Source organism: Rhinolophus hipposideros (assembly GCF_964194185.1).
Source record: "Rhinolophus hipposideros genome assembly, chromosome: 16".
Classification (NCBI taxonomy): Eukaryota; Metazoa; Chordata; class Mammalia; order Chiroptera; family Rhinolophidae; genus Rhinolophus; species Rhinolophus hipposideros.
This window is the reverse complement of record NC_138062.1, coordinates 27,745,721-27,766,273: the sequence shown is the minus strand read 5'-3', so window position 1 is coordinate 27,766,273 and position 20,553 is coordinate 27,745,721. Positions and strand designations below refer to the sequence as shown.

Below are 20,553 nucleotides of genomic sequence, written 5' to 3'. Positions count from 1 at the left end.
CAACTCTTGTGCTTCCTGTCTGCTGTTGACTGCTTCTTTTCAGGCTTGCTTTGCACGTTTAGAGCTCAGAAATTGACCAGCAATTTGAGGGACATTTGAATGCAGGTTTTTGAGCACTCTCTCTGAGGTTCCTTTCTCTCTGATATTTTACTCCTCAAATCCCATCTCTTTTGACATCCCCGAACTCAATCTCTGCTTAGATCTCCAAGACCACCAGTGCTTTCTTCTTGGGCTCTTTTCACCCTTCCCACAATTTGGAAAAAGCCCTCAGGAAAATTGTGAGGTCAATGTGGACCGCACCTCTGTGCTTCCTTTTCTGAAGGATTCTAGCTGTTCAGTACTACTTACACTGGCTCTCCAATGCCCTCAAAGGATTGTGTATATATTTTTCCAACTGTAAGTTATTTTTGGTAGAAGATTTAGTTTAACATAAGTTACATGGTTGAGTCCAGGGCCAAAAATTTTGTCGACTGAATTTTAATTTCAACAATTTGTTTGAATGACATTGAACACCATTTCCAAATGTGGTTTTTTATTTATTTTTAATACGTATTCAATCATTTTTAATTACTGCTTGTTGCACGCTCAGTTTGCCTTCCTTTAAACATTTTTCATGTATACTAAATTTATATTTAGATTGTGATAATTCTAAAATTTATCTCTCTCTTGGTGTTTGTTTTCTTTTCTTCTTTGTATGCTTGGTAATTTTTTTATATTTCCCTCATATAAACTGATCCCAATTTGTAGAAGTTTTAACTTGGGTAATACTTCATTTTTACAGAACTTGTAAACAGTGGATTATATATATTTTTCCTTATTTATCTTGAGTCAGAAAGTAAGAAAGCCTTGGAGAGTAACTAGCCTGATGTACTGCTGAAGCAGGAGTTATACATTTTAATCTTCAATTATGCTGTCTGCAAAACTTAGAAAAATAATGTTTAGTGATAAGATTCACCAAGCTTCTTAGGCATTTAAAAGTTTAGCTGTAGAAATTCCAAACCTATCTTATTAAACTTTTTCCATTTATTTTAAATATTTATGTATTTTAGAGGGAATGTTATCCACTAGTTGAAACTGAACTAATTTCTTTTAATCCTTTAAATTCTTTTTTTTTTTCTTAAGGAAAAAGAAAATGCCTTTTCTTTTTTCTTCCAGGATTCAAAAAACGACTTAGTGAAAATAAGCTTTGGTTCATTTTAAAACATATGACAGATTGGTAGGTGAATTATTCATCAAACTAAGTGAATAATCTACAAAACTAATCAAACCAGTCTGGTACCATCACTTGCCAGGTGAGAAATTTGGCCTGATTAGAATTGTCGTATTTGAGGTGGTGTATAGGCATGATCTACTTAACTATATTGAGGCAAGACAGAACAAGAAGAATTGGAATCTGAAACTAGACACATCTGTTAGGTTTGGACAGGCTCTAAGGGTTGGTAGATGGGGAAGTAGGTGAACTGAAAGAGCTGAAAGTTTTAGAAGGGAGTCTAGTCTGGGAGGTAGGATCCTATACACCCCTTGACTGTTACCGTTTTCGATATCGAAATGGATATCGTTTTCACTGCTACATCCAAAATGGCTTGAGAGTGCCTGTCATATAGTAGTTGCTCCAAAAGTATTTTAAATACAAAAATAAAAATAAAAGAATAATATAGACATCTAAAGATGTGGCAATAGACATCTCCATCTGCGATAACCCATTACGAGTTTCTACATAACAGGGAGCTACCTGCCAGGAGAACTGGCTAGCTAAATTGATCCAAAACTTGGGTGATCTCTCCTGTGATCAATGGGTAAATAAGCATGGTCTGAAATCTGAATCTCTCTTTGTCTATAATAAGTGAATATTTCTAAGATCTGTTTTCCCCTCCCCCACAATGTCCTGGTAATGTCCTGGTAATGACAAAGTTAACTATTCTATTACTATTGTCATCAGTCATTATCATTCTGGTAACAATGCCAGAGGCCTGGAGGGAGTGTATCTCAGGGGCCTGAAGGTTTCATATCACCTAAGGGGAAATTCTTCAGTGTGTGATGTACACTTCATACCTTGTATGACAAATGCTCCTAAGTTGAATTATAGTAAGTCCTTACTTAACATTATCCGTCATAGATAGGTTCTGGGACCGTAAGTGAAACTACGAATAATGACACCAGTTTTACCAGAGGTTAAACAAGAGTTAAGTTCCTATAGTTATAACGAATCAACATTGAATGAAATGATGTTACTCAAGGACATTGCCATTACTATATAGCCTTGCAGTGGCTACCATAGGCTAATTCTACATGTCACAGTCAAAATCATCAAAGGTTCGAATCCAAAATCGCAAGCAGAATATACAACATACTTCTGGTTATCTTTGAAGTCCTTTGTTAAGCACAGAAGGAGATAGTGAGCAAATTCTGGACAATTTGCTTCATTTAGTAACTTAGTATGACTGACGACTGTTTCTTGAACTTGAAATCATGTGTCTGTCACTGTTCTATCCATCAGTGTTTTCTTACCTTCTCGCTAGAGAGTGCTTACTCATTAGTATCATCCTTGCAAGGAAAAGAGAGCAAGTGAAAGAGCCGTACTTCTTACTGTGTATCAAGCACTGTGCTAAGTGCTTTCCATATAACACATAATTTAATTCTTAGAACAATCCCATGCACTAGATATAATAATCCTGGTTTTTCAGATGAGGAAATGAGCAAAATTAAATATCTTGGTGTTCTAGTTCAGGCTACTGTAACAAATTATCATAGCTGGGTGGTTTAAACAACAAAAATGCATTTCTGATGGTTCTGAAGGCTGAAAAGTTTGAGATCAGAGGGACAGCATGGTTGGGTGCTGGTGAGAACCCCTCTCCAGCACCGGTTTGCCGATGACTGTCTCCTCGCTGTGTCCTCATGTGGCACAGAAAGAAGAAACAAGTTCTCCTTTGTCTCTTCTTCTGAGGGCATTAATTCCATCATGAGAGCTCCAACTTCATGACCTAATCCCTTCCCAAAGACCCAAACTCCAAATATCATTACATTGGCCGTTAATGTTTCAATATATGAATTTTGTGGGGACACAGATATTCAGTCCATAGCACTTGCCAAAAGCACCTTACTGAGATAAGAATATTTTGTTTACAAATTCCTCAACGCAGTGCAGATTTATTGTCAAAAACTATATCATGTGGCCATTTTTATATTATAAGCAATTACTGCAATGACAAAATAAGGAGTATTTCCTCTGAGCTGGTGATTCCTTCAATCAAGGTTGTCTTCATTCTCCAAAGAATAGTAAAATGATGTGCTTTCTTATTCAAAGCGTTGGTTATTTCCTAGAAAAATAAGTTACATTTAGAGAAATGACATGTTCATTTCGTATCAAAATATTTAATTTTCTTTTATGTGTTATACTGCTTTGTATCTGTTTATTTTTTTAGTTTCAGAACTCTAATGGCTTCCTGACAAAGCTTTTTGGCTTATAGTTTTTGCCTATTGAAAACATTATGTGGCCGTGGGAACTGCCTTTTGGAAAACAGTGTGATTTCACTTCAACAGGTGTCTTATGGGTGCAGACTGGGGATGGCCTATAGAGGATGAGTTCTTCCTGCAGTTTTCCTTAGATGGTCCCTCCACACCCAGCCACGGGCGTTCCTGGTTTTCATTCCATGGGTTATGAATTGTAATCTCTCTCAAATTTCTTCTGCCCAGGTATCTGCATGCTATGACCTTGCTTTGAGAAAAGGACTAGAATCTACAAGGCTGGGTAGGAGAGGGTGGTGGGGCAGATATTACCATATTCTGTCTTTTTCCAACCAATGGATGAAATGTTGAGAAGGATAAGGAACTCTCATAAAGAGGGAAAAGGTAGAAAAAAAGTCTTATATAAACTGCAAATGTTGTTTTGCATCTTTCTACAATTTTCCACTTTTCTATCCTTCCTCTTTTGGCATTTTCCTATTTTCCTCTTGGCCTGCCACATTCTTTCTGGGAGTCCTTTTCTAAGGCAGTGGTTCTCAAAGTTTAGCATGTAGCAGATTATCTGAAGAGCTTGTTACAATACAGATTACAGAGCCTCTCCTCCAAGAGTTTCTAATTCTGTACTTCTGGGCTGGTATTTGCATTTTTAACAAATTCCCGGGGTGGGGGGTGGGGAATGGACGCTGCTGGTCCAGGGCCACACTTCGTGGACCACTAGTCTAGGGATTGTGCTTTATCATCTCAGTATCTTTATTCACTTGTTCATCTAAGCGCTCATCATTGCTGAGACATTACTGAGCCCAGCAGTGCCTCAGACGCTGCATACCTCCCACAGAACCCAGCTTTAGTAACTGGCATTTAGTGGGTCTGTAATACATGGTAAGTGGCTCTGCAACCTACATTTTCCTGGATCTCACCAGCCTAGTGGGAGTGACTCAAATTGTGCAGATTTTTACTGTCTCCCACATACCAGTAAAACAAGACCTCCAGGACCTCTCAAAAGCACTCAGTTGTGTCACAGGGATATGGCATCACTTGTCACTCATGTGCTATAACTCAGTCATTTTTGGTTACCAAACACTGGCCTCTCTCACAGATATTTTCTGTCTGTGCAGCTACTTAAAGGTAACTCACTGCGGAACCCACTGCTGTTGCTGCTGCTTCCCTGGGAACCACGAGGCCCATGCCACGCCTGCCTCCCACCAGTGCTTCCACAATTGCCAACACCTGGAAGTGGTGAGGAGCAAGGGTTGCTCCGAGACCCTATATCACATTTCCTTGCAGGGAAATCCAAAGTGCTGCTGGGGCCTCAGCAACTCACAGAATACATGCACATATCTTCATCAGTGATTGCCTGGGGCTTGAATCTATTGGGCTGGTGAGGTGGAAATGGGTGGATGGGCAGAGAATGTGATAGCAACACAGTCTGTCTTTTCTACTCCAGGTTCTCTATCAATTTATAAAACATACATGTGTAGTTTCCACACCCCAACAACTTACCAGATATGTCACGGATGTCTGAATCACAGTGGGGGGGGGCACAACTGGGTCTTACAACTACTAGATAGAAATGAAAAAAGGACACCTAATTTTTCTCTTGCACTTTTAAGGTGTTTATTTAGAACTTTAATGCATTTTTTAATGTGTCAGGTTTAATGTAACCAGAGGCCTTCTTTCCTTCCTTTAAGTGTCCTCTGCAGCTTCTTTCTTTTATACAAACTATGCCTCAGGTGAGGAGAGAAGAGATAATTTGTAGCTCTGCACTAGTTTCCTGCAAGGAGCCTAAAAATCAAGGCAGTTTAATCAATCTTTACTCCTCTACACAGGCCGAAAACTCCTGCTGCTTTGGTCGTTCTATCCTAAGCCAAAAGGACTGAGGGCCAGGTGTCTGTCCTGGTTTCTGCTTGTATGACCAGGAAACGCGAGCAGGAGGCAGAGGACTGACGCCTTCAGCGCCCACAGTTGACATAGAGAAGTATAGTGGTCTAGATTGTGTCTGGGGGCTTTTAGAAGGATAAAAACCTGTTGCCTGAAATTTCAAAGTATCCTTCTGTCACCACTCTCTAATTTAATCAGCCCAATAGATGGATGAAGTAAGTGGTATTATTATTCTTAAGGATGGAAACTGAGGATGAGAGGTCGGGTTCCTTGTCACAAGGGACCACAGCTAGGCAGTGAAGGAAGAGAACTCCAAGCCAAGGCTTTCTCCCTCTGGAGCCTCTTCTCCGAACATCATACCCTTTAGCTTCCACTAATCCCTCTTGTGGCTTAAGGGGAGGCAATCTATTAGTCTTCTTCTAATACAGAGACATTTTTTGAGGGAAGGGGTCAATCAACCAAACGTATTAACTCATACAACTCTTATCTACTTCCTAAGCATTTGTTCACTAAAAAAATTGCTTTAGAAACAGCTAGCAGCGGCCTCTGCTTTTTATAACTTGGCTTCTGCCAAAGAGTTTTTAATTTTTAGAGTCAGCTCAGTTATTTGTCTCAATATGTGAAAATAATAACAAGAGTTATAATGAAACAGCTCTGCCATGGTTTCAAGAAGTTAACATTTACTATCTAGAAAATAATTCTGTGCATCTGGAAGTGTGCTTTAAGAGTTTGGAGCACCAAGAAAATTGCTTTCATGCTTGAATTCTTACAACGTTTAGCCAAAATCTACAGGTATTTCAAGGCCACAGTCAGTACTGGCTTTTCCTTCTCTTTCCTCCATGTGGCAGAACTTTTACAGAGGAAGAGAGGTCTGAGTTTAAGAGTGCTAAAGTAACAGTTCTATTATAATTTTTGGTATTTTATCACTTGAAAATATATTCTTCTCTCTATATTCCAATTCCGTAATCTTTTTTGCTTTGTAAAATGTAGTGTTTCTAGGATTGACTACCATACTGTAATCTCTTACCCTCCCCCCATAGTATCACAAAAGTTTTTTCCCCATGGGGAAGAGAATCTTGTCCCTTTCTTGCCTTCTGATTCTATTTGCCATAGAAGCAAAAAGAATATGCCTAAGTGAGGCCTGGAGGTCATCAACTTCTGCCTTTGTGCCGGGACATGCAAATTGCTTAAGCCAATCACTAACCGGTTTTTTTTTTTTTTTAAATCCTCCAATCAGAGAGAATCCACGACTTTTTTTTTTCTTCAAGATGCAAGTGCGCACTATACAGGTCTTTCCCTATCTATGTGTACACTTATGTCACTCTTCTATTTTTTTCCTCATTTGTGTTAACACTTTCTCAACTTTTTTGAACTTTCAGGCCTTCTCTTCTCAGAAGTGGTAGGAGACAAATGATGGAGACAAATGTTCCTCTGTAAATGGCCAAGACAGTAAGGTGAGTCGTCTCTGGAAACCCTGATATTCTCATGTCCCAGCTAAGTGGGACAGACAGTGGGATGACAGCATTATCATCATAGAAGGTATTTATTGGGCTGCGCTAAGCAAACATTCAAGCCTTTTTTAATTCCATGAGACTAACACTTCAGAGTCTGTTTCCTAACAGGACACTAGAGGGCTCCCAGGGGTTAAAAATAAGTGGAAAATTATTTGAATGAAAACTGCTTCTGTACGGCATTTGCTTTTTCAGAATTTAAACTTACAGTTTATTTTTGAAACTCTTTTTTTAAACCTCACCTGTCTTAACATTGGGTTATAAGCAGTCAGTTTACAAGTAACTGGTTTGTTTGTTTTTTGTGTTTTTTTTTTTTGCTTTGTAATCACTAGTTTTCAACGGAGCTTTTAAAGCCGAGCTGAAATATTTGAAATGTGGAACCCTCTTGACTATGAAATATGTTCTACTTACATGCCTCAGCCTTTAAAAGTTCTTTGCATTAGAGTCAGGGATTACATTGTTTCTGGAGCCAAGCATGGGGCCAGCTGTGTAAGTACAGTTGCTTATGGTTTCTTCTTCTAATTAATAATGTGAAAAACTAGAACTAGAGATCCTTTTATTTTCTTTCAGCTGACTTTGGTGGAAAGAAAAGGAATAGAAAGCAGTCGGATTTGTATGTTGTGTTTCTGTGTGTGTGACAATAAATGTAACTGCTTTCAAGATATATGGGCATTTATGGCTCTATAGTAGAGTAATAATAATATCAGATAATGGAACATACAAAGAAAAAATTGTTCTGTTAGATTAAGATAATATATTTCTGAAGTTAAATGTTAATTAGTTAACGAATTAGTGCAGGATTTAAAAAACAAATATGGGATATCTATAGATTTTTAAAAAACCATCTATTACTTGTTTTAAGTTATTTTTGAATTTCAAGAGGAAAAGCCTGGTTTTAATGCTTTTCCTTCGGAATCAAATTAAATGAGTCTAACTACAAGTTCTAAAATATTCTTGGATTTTTGTGGCTTGTTCTGACTAATTTAAACTGAATATCAGATCAATATATCTATCTTGTTTCTGTTTCTTAAACTTCAGGATAAAACAAAAAACATTTAGTGGTGATATTTATGAAAGGAAAGGGTTATTTCTTTCTTTTGCTGTTGTAGAGGAACTGAATTAGTTTGAGATTGTGACTCAGTTAACTCTGTTTCCATTCATTCTCAGAAAGAAGCCACACTTCTTGGGGAGGCTGATAGGAGTTTAAAAGGTTTGTTGTGGCGAGTGTCACAAACATTCCCAACTCCATCACCAACCCTTTACTTCCATCTCTACCCACCGGAGACCACTTAAGGCATCTAAGTGAGGCAACAGCTGAATTCAGGAAACCATGCATCATGTCAGCAGGAGCCAACTTCAGACTTTAAACTCTGTTCAACATGTGGATGCAGCAGAGAAATGACCTGTCCAGACAAGCCAGGGAAGCTCATAAACTGGTTCGTCTGCACCCTGTGCGTCCCACGGGTGCGTAAACTTTGGAGCAGCCGGCGTCCAAGGACCCGGAGGAACCTCCTGCTGGGCACTGCCTGTGCCATCTACCTGGGCTTCTTGGTGAGCCAGGTGGGGCGCGCCTCCCTCCAGCACAGACGGGCCCCGGAAAAGGGGCCACAGCAGAGCCGCGACACCGCCGAGGTACCCTTCCCTGAGTTACCCTTGGATGGTACCCTGTCTCCCCCAGAGTCCCAGGGTAATGGGACCACCCTGCAGCCCAATGTGGTGTACATTACCCTACGCTCCAAGCGCAGCAAGCCCGCCAATATCCGTGGCACAGTGAAACCAAAGCGCAGGAAGAAGTATGCAGTGGCATCTCCAGCCCCAGGACAGGAGGCTTTGGATGGGCTGTCCTTTCAGCTGCAGGAAGCTGCAAGGGCAGCTGATGCTGAATTGCCTGGGTACATCCAGGGAGGAAACCGGGCTAACACTGGACGACCCTGGAGATTGTTGCGGGGTCCGGGAGTACGAGGTGGCGGCTCAGATTTCCAGCTGCCCCAGGCCAGGGAGAGCAACATCAGGATCTACAGTGAGAGCGCCCCCTCGTGGCTGAGCAAAGAAGACATACGCAGAATGCGCCTGTTGGCCGACGGTGCGGTGGTGGGCCTCCAGCCCCTGTCGTCTAACAGCAAAGCACTCTTGCTGGTGCTGGAGGGGAGCACCTCTGGCTCTGTGCCTGGCTGCGGCCCTGGCCCCTGTGGGCTGGTCAAGCATCCCTTGGACATGAGTGAAGTATTTGCCTTCCACCTGGACAGGATCCTGGGCCTCAACAGGACCCTGCCTTCTGTGAGCAGGAAATCAGAGTTCATCCAAGGTAACAGCTTCCCTTGCTTTATTTGCAGCTGTTGGGGATTCGGGTTGATTTTCTTTTTTCCCTCACTCTCTTTTTCTAAATGATTGTCTCCACCCACGTTTCACATTTGGACAGCAGCAGCAGCATGTCTTTCCATATGCTTGGCATTCTTGATTTTCCCAGTTTGGGGAGGATATGACAGTTCCAGGGGAATGCTGTCCTCCACATACAAGAGTAAGCCCACACTGTATAATCCTTGCTCTCCATTTCCCTTACTGCACTTCCCAGTGGCTTATTAAATCTAATTAAATCCAATGGCAATTTGCGTGATGAACAGAGAAAGCCAGGGTGATCTTGCTGACAGTCAGGCACATTATTAGATAGGCTACTATGGAAGTACGTAAAATTTTGTTCGTTAGTTTTTAAAAGGGGGAAGTAGGTTATCTTTCTTCAGCAGATGGAATCTTTTTAAAAGGCCCAGAGCCAGCCCAAGTTAGATGCAGCCCCTTGATTTTTCAGAATGGGTTTAACCTCTTTGTTTAACAAAGAAAATGAGGCAAAAATAGGTGATTGTTCAGTATATATGCTAACTAGCCATGTGGTTTTTTTCAAGTGCATGGCTATGGTTTATTGAATCTGATTTCCAAGATTCTCTCAGGTGACAAACATTTTGGCAGGTTCTAGGGTATGTAGCCAGTCACTTCTATCGCATAGTCTATGGCCACAAAGTAGGGTGGGCCAGTGGCTTGTGTTTAAAAGTAGAACAATCCCAGAAGGATTCCAAAGAGATTATAAACTGAAAGGATATTCTCTTATTCCCTGTCACCACAGAATTTAGTATTTTAGTGAGAGTCCCATAGAGTCTGGGCTGAAATGAATTAAAACCCTTGGGACTGGCTAAGAACTAAACTGGATTTCTAATGGCTTTAGGATTATAATTTAATTTTAGAATGGGTACTTCTTGAAGTACCAATGATTTACTTAGACAGCTACAGCATTCCTTACTTATCATGGTTTATGTCTACGTGCTTCAGAGTCACAGGTATGTTTTGATGTCTCAAATTTATAAGGTAGCCCACCATGATTATACTGATTATGCTGATGTGGAATAGCCCCTCAAATGTTTATTTTTATCTTTTACTTTTATTTATTTTTTATTGGGGAATATTGGGGAACAGTGTGGTTTTTTAGGGTCCATAAGCTCCAAGTCAAGTCAAGTCATTGTCCTTCAATCTAGTTGTGGAGGGCGCAGCTCAGCTCCAATTCCAGTCCCCGTTTTCAATCTTAGTAGCAGGGGGCTCAGCCCACCATCCCATGCAGGAATTGAACTGGCAACCTGTCATTGACAGCTCTCGCTCTAACAAATAGCCATCCGGCCCCCTCCTTTGGAAGCTCAGCGGCAGCTCATTGTCTTCAATCTAGTTGTGGAGGGCGCAGCTCACTGGCCCATGTGGCAACCTTGTTGTTTGGAGCTTGAGCTCTAACCAACTGAGCCATCCAGCAACTCCCTAGCCCCTAAAACTTTCAGTCGAGTGTTGGTAAAAGCTAATTTTTATTGGGTGCTCACTGTTTGCTAAGCATATACTGATTCACATAGTTCATACATGCACTTCTATCATTCTCACAACAATGCTAAGAAGTAGGCACTATTATTATTTCCATTTGGTAGATAAGAAAATTGGGACTTATTTAGGCAAAGTAATTGGTTTCAACTCCCACAGCTAATGTTAACAGCTAAGCTAGTTTTGAACCTAGGACCAGCAAAATCAGAACATAACCTCTTAACCACTGGCCTTAGGTGGCTGTATTACTTACTATCCAAACTGGAACCCTCTGAAATGAAAGAAGATATTGGTGGGAACTGAGACAACAGGCATATACTGAGGCTTTCCTGGACATAGTGTAACCCTTGTTATACAATATTGCCATTTGTTTTCATGTCATAAAGGCCCCTGTGAAGAGAAGGTGAACTCTTGAATACAGCCTGAGGCACGCTACTCTGATATATCCTTTGATCTTCCCTGGGATGCTCCTCGATGGAAGTTGGGAGAATAAAGTAGTGGGTAGGAGCCTGGGCTCTAGAACGGGACTACTTGGGTTTGAATTTACCAGCCATGTGACCTGGAAATGTTACATATCTCTGCATGCCTCAGTTTCCTCAGCTATAAATGACAGTAATACCTACCTCATGAAGTTATTGTCGATATATGGAAAACGTGGAACCAGTACTTGTCACACAGTAAACCTTCAATAAGTATTGGCTATTTCTGTTACCAAATTACTCACATAACCTCCCATATCATTTCTTTATGCGACGGGAATAGGACTACAACCAAGGTCTCCTAACTGCGTAGTTCAACTTTTCAATACCAGGATTCCTCGTACATATTTATTTCTGTTTTCTGAATATCCAGCGTCTTTGGGAATAAAAAGGGGAGTTGCACTCAGTTTGAAGGAAGGGTTTATAATCCCAACATAGCCTGATGTTGCTCTCTCCTTTCAGAAGTAAGTGGTGATGGAAAGAAACTAACAAGATTGTATTTAATTCAATGTGATGAATTAAATACCTAAGATTATATCTCAAACAGTACCAGATTTTTCTTTGTTCTTTCTTTGATACCTTCTCAGATTTAATTATTTAGAGTTACAAAATCAGGCCAATTTCCTTAAGAGTCTGTGAAATAATTTAAATATAGCTATGAGCGCCTTACACCATATAATTTTCCTTATGTAGAGTGTTATACGGATAAGATACATAAATAGATCAGTTCTGGTCATGGTAGGAGATATATAGACAGTCTTAGATTCTTGGTATCTTTCTCCATCCACCCATTTCTAGTGTTTTCCTGACTTGTGTCTTTCTTCCCCTGATTTCCACAGAAGTGTGTATTTTCCTTTCAGAGTCCTCCTATTCTTCTTTTGGTCCAAGCTTTGCTTTATTTTCACCTCCCTTTCCATCTAAGGAGGGAATATATTTTATCTAGTTACCCAGCATTTATTTCTGGCTCATCCTATATCATTGCTTTGTTTATCATTCCATTTCTACCTCTCAGTGGAGAGTCTGGCAAACAGTAGGTGCTCAATAAATATTTTTGGACAATGCAGGAATGCATTCTTGGCCTGTCTCACTGACTCTAAACAGTAAATCTATATTTGCCTCCAGCTTCCAATACTCAAGACAGGTGCTACTGATTTTAGACCTAAGCCCAGGCTGGGATTTCTTTGGGAGGATCTTATAAAGGTTTCATGGTAGAAATAATGAAAAATGTCCTTGGCAGACTCTGTATAATGCAAATCAAACGGTTTATAGAGCTCTTATGAGGCACATCAATATGGTCTGCTGGCCTCACACTATAATGTAATTTGATAATGAGGTTTCTGTAGGAGGAACAATAGGATTTAGTTTAAGTATATCTTTCTCTCATGGTCTGCCTTGGTTAGGAGTAGATCTTTTCCTATCTGGAAGGGTGGGTAGCCAGCAAATCCTGTAAATTATCTTCCTTAAGTATAGTTCCTGTTCTCAGACTTTTGATTAATGTTTGTGAAAATAAATTCATGGTTAGTACATACAATGTAGCTAGTCTGTATGGTGAGTTGAATATAGATATTTGGTTTATCTCAGTTGATCTTTCCAAGAAATCTATGCAGTAGCATTTTTTTTTTTAACCTCTATTTTGAGATGAAGGAAAAGTACTCTGAAGACAGCTCAAGGTCATACCATCAGTTAGTTGTCCAGAAAGATTTCAAACCCTTGTCTTCTAACTTCCCAGTCTTCCCTCTTTTCATCAATCTTCCCTCAACAAATCCTGTAAGGTATGTTTTCTTTCTCCATCACCGCAAGCTATTAGTGGTATATCCACTTGTTTCATATAACTAGAAACAGATGACGCGCACACGAATGCACAGATACAGGCTAGGGGAACCTCTTTTTTCTCAAGGAGACAACAGCCTTAACCACAGCGAGAGTAATACTGATGTTACTGTGTGCCAGGCACTGTTTTAAGTACTGAGCATACATTATCTCACCAAATCCTTGTAAAAATTTTCTGTGGTGGGTACTCTATCAGAGACATTTTGTGAATGTGGAAATAGAGGCCCAGAGTAATTAAGTACCTTGTCCAAAGTCATATAAATTGCCCGCATGTAAAACGAGTACACGACATATAAAGAGAGATGTAAAAGTGAATCAAACACTATGATCTGAACGATCTGCCTGCCCCGACCTGTTTCATCTGTTCAGTCAGTCCACAGACAAAGGTCCTAATTATAAAGCTCATCCTCAGTGATTTTTTTCTTTTTTTAAATTAGTAAAAGTGACATGGGCGATCCCCTCAGCACAGAGCCACAAGCTCAGGTTAGTCTGGGGCACAGGGTTTTGGTTGTATAACTTAATGAATTCTAGGTGATTCTCCTTGAATACAAAAATATGTATGTGAAATTAGTGGACTTAGTGGCTTTGTCTTATAGACCATACCATTTTCTGACAGGTGTTACCTCAAAGAGATCCCAGAAAATGCAAAGGGTATACTTGGGGAAAGGCCAAGTAGGAATTGCCTACAGGTGTATCATCCTACAAATCTAGCAATTATCACTGGACCAGAGGCTCACCATATGCGTGTCTGTGCAGGAAATTCAAAAGTGAATGGAAATGTAGTATCAAAGGGCTTTTTAAAAACAATCCATATTTGCAATGATGAAATCCTCAATTGTGAATTTATAATGAATCTAATGTTCGGCATCACACAATGCCTGTACTGTATTTGTTTTTTTTTGCCCACTGTATCACTTCTATACAGCAGATAGTATTGATACTTTAAATGTGGGAATCCTGAGGCTCAGTGAGGGTATGAAATTTGTTAGGGACGCATAGTTAGTGAGCAATGGAATCGGAATTTGTATGCAACTTTGCCTCATACTAAAGCCTCCTTATATTGTTTTACTTCATACATGCCACCTCTCAATATACTTTGGTATAATTATGGAATAGTGACAAAAATGTGCAAATTTTGGCATGTGATTTCTGATTCACCACCATGCTAGCATTTCTATTTAATTTTGTTTTTCAATCTAACAACTTAAGGTTAATAGTATTTTTACCCAAAGGGAGTATTGCATACTGCTCTGAGTGTTGCTACGAGGTTTGTTTTTTGTTTTTAATACAAGGCAGTGCTTACCAGATTTTCTTGTCTTAACAAACACTGTCATATAGATGCTAATGTAAATGAACATATAAGGTGTTTTAAGCCAAACCATCCTTGCAAAAGTCATTTATCATGACAAAGGTCAGAAGATGCCATGTGGTGCTGATAACATTGAGATAATTATTTTAACAAAATAGTTTTTAATGTTTGTCTAAGACAAGACAAAGCAGACTATGTCCATGTAAAAGAAGAGGGCTCAAGAAAATCCAGCACCCCTCTGTGATCTTCCGTTTAGCAGCTTTGCCAAAGCTGTCCCTGGCAGTCTGCACAGTAATATGAATGGATCCCAAGAGACACCATTTTGGTAGCATTTAAGCATTGTGCTATTTTTCATGCCCAGCATGGAAGATACATTATGTATGTTTTATTTTTAGGATGCTGCTCTCTTGCCACCGAGCTGTCATACTGAGTTAAGGTAGCCTAGTTCCAGGAATTCTGCATGTCAGGGCTGCTTAGATGGCCCACTGCAGGCACGCTACCAACTTCCATTGAAATACACCGTTGATCCTAAATTGCTCACTGTTTCCAACTTGTATTGCCTCTTCTTAGCTTAAAGTAGGAGAGATACATTGTGTATTTCCCACTCTCTCTTGGAGTCCCTGTGAGCAGCAGCACCGAGAGTTGTGGGTGACCGTGCAGGTACCAGAGCGAGACGGTGGGCAGCTGCACATTTCATGTTGTTTCAGACCCTCAGTTGAGGAGGACAAGGCTTTTTGCAGGAAGTTATGAAAATAACCCGGATCAGCTTGGAAACACACTGACTACAAAATCCTGGAAATCTTGGATGTATCTGCAAACCTTCTTAAAATATGTATTTGGAAATGCAGGAATCATGTTTTATTTTTAAGAATCTAGATTGAGAGCACCTTGGGTTCTTTATGAGAAGATCCCCAAGGGTATTTCTTTAGCAATCCACTTGATGCTTTCCTTCATCAGCGAACAAAAGTTTACTGAGCATCTACTCCAAGCAGAGCTCTGCTCCAAGGTCCCCTTGTTTGCTCACTACATACCTTCGTAGACAAAGTGGGGGAACCGAGTAACCTTCTCTGCTGTGCCTCTGTAACTTGTCCCCTGATCTCACGCATAGCTGGGATGGAAGGAACAGTGAATTGCTGAAACAGGGCTCGCAGCATAAAAGGTGGACGGGCCCCAGCTCCGTGCAGTATACTCCGCTCTACAGTGTCACTTTATCTTTTTTTCTTTTAAGAAGTGTTTATTGAGCACCTGCTGTGTACCAGCCACTCTTCTACTCATTGGGACTACATCAGTGAACCAAACAGTCAAGAATCCCTGCCCCTGTAAAATTGACAACTTGTGGGCCATGAGAGAGTTCAGTGGTCTGGAGGAAATCACATTGCCACTGATTTCAGGATTCACGGCACCAGCCTGAGCTCAAGGTCATGACCTTTCCATGAGAATCCGTTCCCGTCTGTCTCTAAGGACAACACAGGTGTGGAAGGACTAGACAGCCCTGCTCCAACCTCCATTAATGGGTAACTATTGAAATTCCAGTTGAATTCAGTTGTAATCGATAGCATTTATTTTCCATGTGTGCCGCACCGCTCTAAGCCTGCAAAAGAAGCCACACAGTCTCCAATTCAAATAGCTTTGTAGTTAAGAGCATGGACAGGAGTATTATGTTGCCATCACAAACTATCACAGGCTGCATAGCTTAAACAACATAAATTTATTTTCTCACAGTTCTGGAGGCTCGAAGTCCAAGATCAAGGTGTCATTATGTTTGGTTTCTTTTGAGACCTCTCTCCTTGGCTTATAGATGTCCACCTTGTCACTATGCCCTCAGGTGGCCTTTCCTCGGTGTGCACACATGTCTTGTGTCTCTGTGTGTTCTAATCTCCTTCTCATACAAAGACACCAGTCAGATTGGATTAGGGCCTACCATAATGGCCTCATTTTAACCTAATTACCTCTTTAAGGCCCCTATCTACGAATACAGTCACATCCTGAGGTTTAGAGCTTCAACATGTGAATTTTGGGGGTGGGAAGACATAATTCAGCTCATAACAACTGACAATCTAGGCATCTTGAATTTCAATCCTGGTTCCTAACTTGATAGCTGTGTGATCTGGGATAATTAACTTAGTTGCTTTGTACCTTATTTCTTCATTAATATAACCAGGATGATGATAATAAAAATAATGATGATGATAAGTACTTACCTCTTAAGAAAAAAGAGTTGTGAGAATTAGATGCATGGATACCTATAAAATATTTGTAACAGCGTCTAATACATAGTAACACTCAGTAAACGTTACCTTTTATTTTCATCTAATTTCCCAGCTGATTCAGCTCTTCGTGATGTGTTTCCTTAGATTTTCTTAGTTTCTCTAGATTGAACTAAGTAAAACAGGCATTAAAATTGTCATTTAAAGAAAGTACTTGGCGTTGATCGTGGATAATAGCAATATCTTATTTGTGGGATGCTAAGCACTTGACATTCATTATCTCAATACGTTTGATAACAGTCCCATACATCAGATATTGTTGGATGGTTCTTTGTGGAAGAAATGAGGCTCAGAGAATAACATGTGTCTTCTAAAGGTCACGGGTTCTGGGTGGTGCGGGCAGCGCTGTAGACATGGGTGAGAAGGATTTCGGAGTCTTGTTCCTCGTCAGTGTGTGTACCGAGTCCCGTTATCTCTTCACATTTCATGGTAGTGTGCGATGGTTGTGGCCTGGGGCTTCCTGGTTAATAATGCATCCAGATTGTAACCACCTTTCCCCACTGCCTTTCTGTCTGATTTCTGATGCCTTAACTGTTTCCTTTCTCATGACAGTGATTTGGGGTCAGGAGGAGAGAGGCAGTAGTATGTACACCACCCCTGTTTTCATCATTTCAGGGTCTCAGAGAATTAGGGAGACATGGGAGTGGACTGTTGAGCCCAAGCTGGGTCGAATGAGGGCCTGGAAACTTCTGTACACCCCCACCTTTGTTTCTCGGGTTTCTCACTAATCCTTCTCAAAGACTACATTGTGAGTAAGGACAGTGAAATCACTGCTTACTAGGATGTCACACGAACCAAACCGGTCCATTGACCCTTCCTTAGAACCTAAGGGCTATCAGATGAAAATTGAGGGACCTGAAAAATTCATTCATTTATTCAGCAGTCACCATTTTTGAATGTTTGCTTTGGTTGAAATGTTATGTCAGGAGTTGGAAATCTGAAGGTGATTAAGAAATAGTCCCCTTTCTCACAGAGCTCTCAGCTTGGAGGGCAGGAGACAGCTAAGCAAACTTACCATGCCAGAAGGGTATGATAAGGACCTCAGTGGAGATATTTTTAGGAGGCTCTGCAGGCACAGAGAGGGAGAATTTAGCCTAGAATGTGTGTGTGTGTAGGGGGTAGGTAGGGGAACTGTATAAACTTCCAGGAGAGGTAATGCCAGAACTGGTTCTTAAAAGTCACTGTGGGTAGAGTGAGAGATTGGGTGGGTGTAGAAAGGATAGATGTGTAAAAGAACTTGTGAAGGCAGAGTGTGCTTAGGAAATTGCAAAACAGTTCTGAAAAAAGGAGGTTAGTGTTGTGGGTGGGTATGAGGTGAGAAAAAGCTGTGGAGAGTAGGCAGGTTTAACGTCATATAAGGACACAGTAGACTTTATCTTGCAGATAACAGGGAATCATTGAAGGGCTTGAAGAAGAGGAGGGATGTAATCAGCTTTGCACTGTACAAAGGTCACTCTGGTCAGGAAATTCATGGCTCCTTTGTCTTCATTTATATAAACACTGAATTGCCCAGGACAGGGTCACCCTGATGTGACTGAGACTTCATTTACAAAATGGGATTGTTTGTGGAGCCTGTGACCTCATCATCACCACCCTCTGAAGTCAAATTTGATTCCTGTTTTGTTTTTTTAATGGAATATTGAGACAGGAAGAGTCTGGGAGGCCTGGGACTTTTCATTTACATAGCGGAAGTCCAGGGCAGGCCTAGAAAGCAGAAGTTCCTGTGTATTAGTCAAAGGTTCAGCACAAAAAAAGTCACTGTTTTTAAATCAGAACTGATGATTTAGATTGTTTGAGTAGTTTGTGATGAAGGAAGTCACAAGATATTCTCCTTTCCTGTTTCTTTTGCTTTGCACTTAGCTGACTCTTGAGGAAATATGGAGATTAATTCAGTCTAACCTAGCGAAAACAAGTTATGAAGTGAAAAAAAAACAGATGGGTAAATATAGCTATTATTTGTTTGAACAAATATATTCTAAATCACACAGAAATCTATTTTTAGGACAAATCCCTATATCCAGAACTTGACTGGCTATATGGAATGTATACATATAAAAATCTATGGAATTTTGCCTCTCTACCCACCACCCCCCTTTTTTAAGTCATAAAACCCAAACACAGGTTTGGCTCTCCTTAATACAGAGGGTGCCAAAAAATATATACACACATTTCAAGAAAGGAACAAAAACTGTATTAAAATTGTAATACTCAATATATACCAATAACAAAAGATGGATACAAGTCATGTGTGTACAGTTTTTTGGCACTGGTATGTGACAGTGCTGCATTTTCAGTGTTTCACTGGATTGTGAAACAATCCTGCCAGACAGATTTGAAAGGTACTCCTCATGGCAGGAACCTCAGTCAGGATGGCTGGACGAGCTGGCTCATGCCCTGTGGAGACCAGTGATGGAGTCAAGAATAGAATTGACATCATGACTTCTTTTTCTACCTCCCTATTCTCAGCTCCTTTTCAGTAAAAGTTCTTCTCCTTATTAACTGCAGTGTTTCACCACATAGCTATCCTGGGGCACACCATTTCTTCATTTCTTGGCTTTACACTGAGAACTCAGTCTTCATTTTTGTCCTTCTCTTATTCCCTTCAAAATACTCAGTAAACTGGCCCACATTTCATTTGGTCATCATTACATATATGCACTTATCTGTTTCTACTAAACTCTAAACTCTCTAAGGCCTTGGCCTGGGTCTGGGATCTCGTACAGCCTCCATTTTCTGAATTCTTATATATCTGAAACACTGGAACCAATAAGTCCATTTGAGGACAGTTGTACATACTTTATTATTTTTTTTTTTTGGAATAAGTTAATTAGCAATATTTAAAACCCAGAGCAGAAGTAAAATTTCATCTAATCCTGCAAATTTCCTCTTCCCTCGAGGCTGTTACAGAATCTTGCATTCTTATTTTGCCAGTCCTCACATTGACTAACTTGTTCACATCCACCAATTCTATGCCTAGAGATCTTACCTCTTTCTCACTTCAAATACTTTTTAATTGCCCAAACCCTAAGGCAATAGAAAAACAGAGCAGATAGCACTTAAGGGATCATTAGCAATGAAACAACTGCTATGCTATCATTGGAGTTACATCAACATAACAATTGCCGTCAGTGATTAGAGATGTGCCGCATTAAGGTTTTTCCTTCAGTGCCTTGGACAGTTGCAGTGGAACCCGACAGAATTTATTCCCTGTGACAAAGGTGGGCCTCACCTTTTGACTGGCCTTTGTTTCCTTGAATGGGTTTTGTAGAGTTGTTTTTAATGAAGGTCTCTGAGCTGGACTGTCACTTTCCTTTTTGCCTTGTTCATAAGGAGTTTTGGAAGTCGTCCCATATGATAGGAAGGAGTTTTCGATATCAGCTCTCAGGACATTTTTACTTATTTTTGCTCAGTGACAGATGCAGACAGACATTCACAACCTCTCCCAGTGTGCTGAGCATCTCCCCACAGGTGAACAAAAACAGTCCGCCAGTGTTCAAAGTGAAAGCAGTTCATAAATCCAGGCAAAGGAGACTGTGCATGGCTATCATTCTCAGTGAATTTTCACATTTATATTCTCATAAGAATGGATTTTTTTGTGTGCTTTTGAATAAAGAACAACTTGGGAGAACATGAGAATTCAGGGAAAATATTCAGATTTGGGGGAAAAAATAAGCTTTCCTGGCAAGTCTCATTTTTAAAGACAGCCGTGTTGCCTTTAATTCACTCGAACACCCACATATCTTTTAAACCCTGCTTTCTCACCACTCTGACAGTTAGAATTTTATCTCTTCACTGTTTAGATTTCTCTAGAGAGTACATTACTGCATCATTCTGACAAACCCGAATACGAAGAGATGAATGCTCCTCATCTCTGAAATATTTCAGGGTAAGTTGCTTTAACCAGTTTCCTGTTTTCAGAGGCTATTTTTCTGTCATCCCTTCAAATCTATCACAGTTCTGTTAATTCTTTT

The 20,553-nt window shown here is 40.3% G+C and overlaps 2 protein-coding genes across 8 annotated transcripts in view; one reads left to right on the top strand and one right to left on the bottom strand.

Annotated features, from left to right (window-relative positions):
* The window catches only part of TMEM144 (transmembrane protein 144), a 79,921-nt gene extending 70,830 nt beyond the window's left edge, over positions 1 to 9,091 (bottom strand). The window contains exon 1 of one of the 3 annotated variants that reach the window (XR_013995204.1): positions 8,579 to 9,091. The gene's annotated coding sequence lies outside the window, so the exon portion shown is untranslated. The remainder of the gene's footprint in view (positions 1 to 8,578) is intronic. The other 2 variants (XR_013995205.1, XM_081077574.1) reach the window with 2 other exon arrangements.
* GASK1B (golgi associated kinase 1B) overlaps positions 6,589 to 20,553 on the top strand; it is a 43,622-nt gene continuing 29,657 nt past the window's right edge. The window contains exons 1-4 of one of the 5 annotated variants that reach the window (XM_081077569.1): positions 6,593 to 6,629; positions 6,720 to 6,794; positions 7,184 to 7,340; positions 8,019 to 9,156. In XM_081077569.1, the coding sequence (XP_080933695.1) occupies positions 8,250 to 9,156 (907 nt within the window). In that variant the 5' untranslated portion in view covers positions 6,593 to 6,629; positions 6,720 to 6,794; positions 7,184 to 7,340; positions 8,019 to 8,249. Of the gene's footprint in view, positions 6,880 to 7,183; positions 7,341 to 8,018; positions 9,157 to 20,553 lie in introns of all 5 variants that reach the window. The other 4 variants (XM_081077570.1, XM_081077572.1, XM_081077568.1 and 1 more) reach the window with 4 other exon arrangements.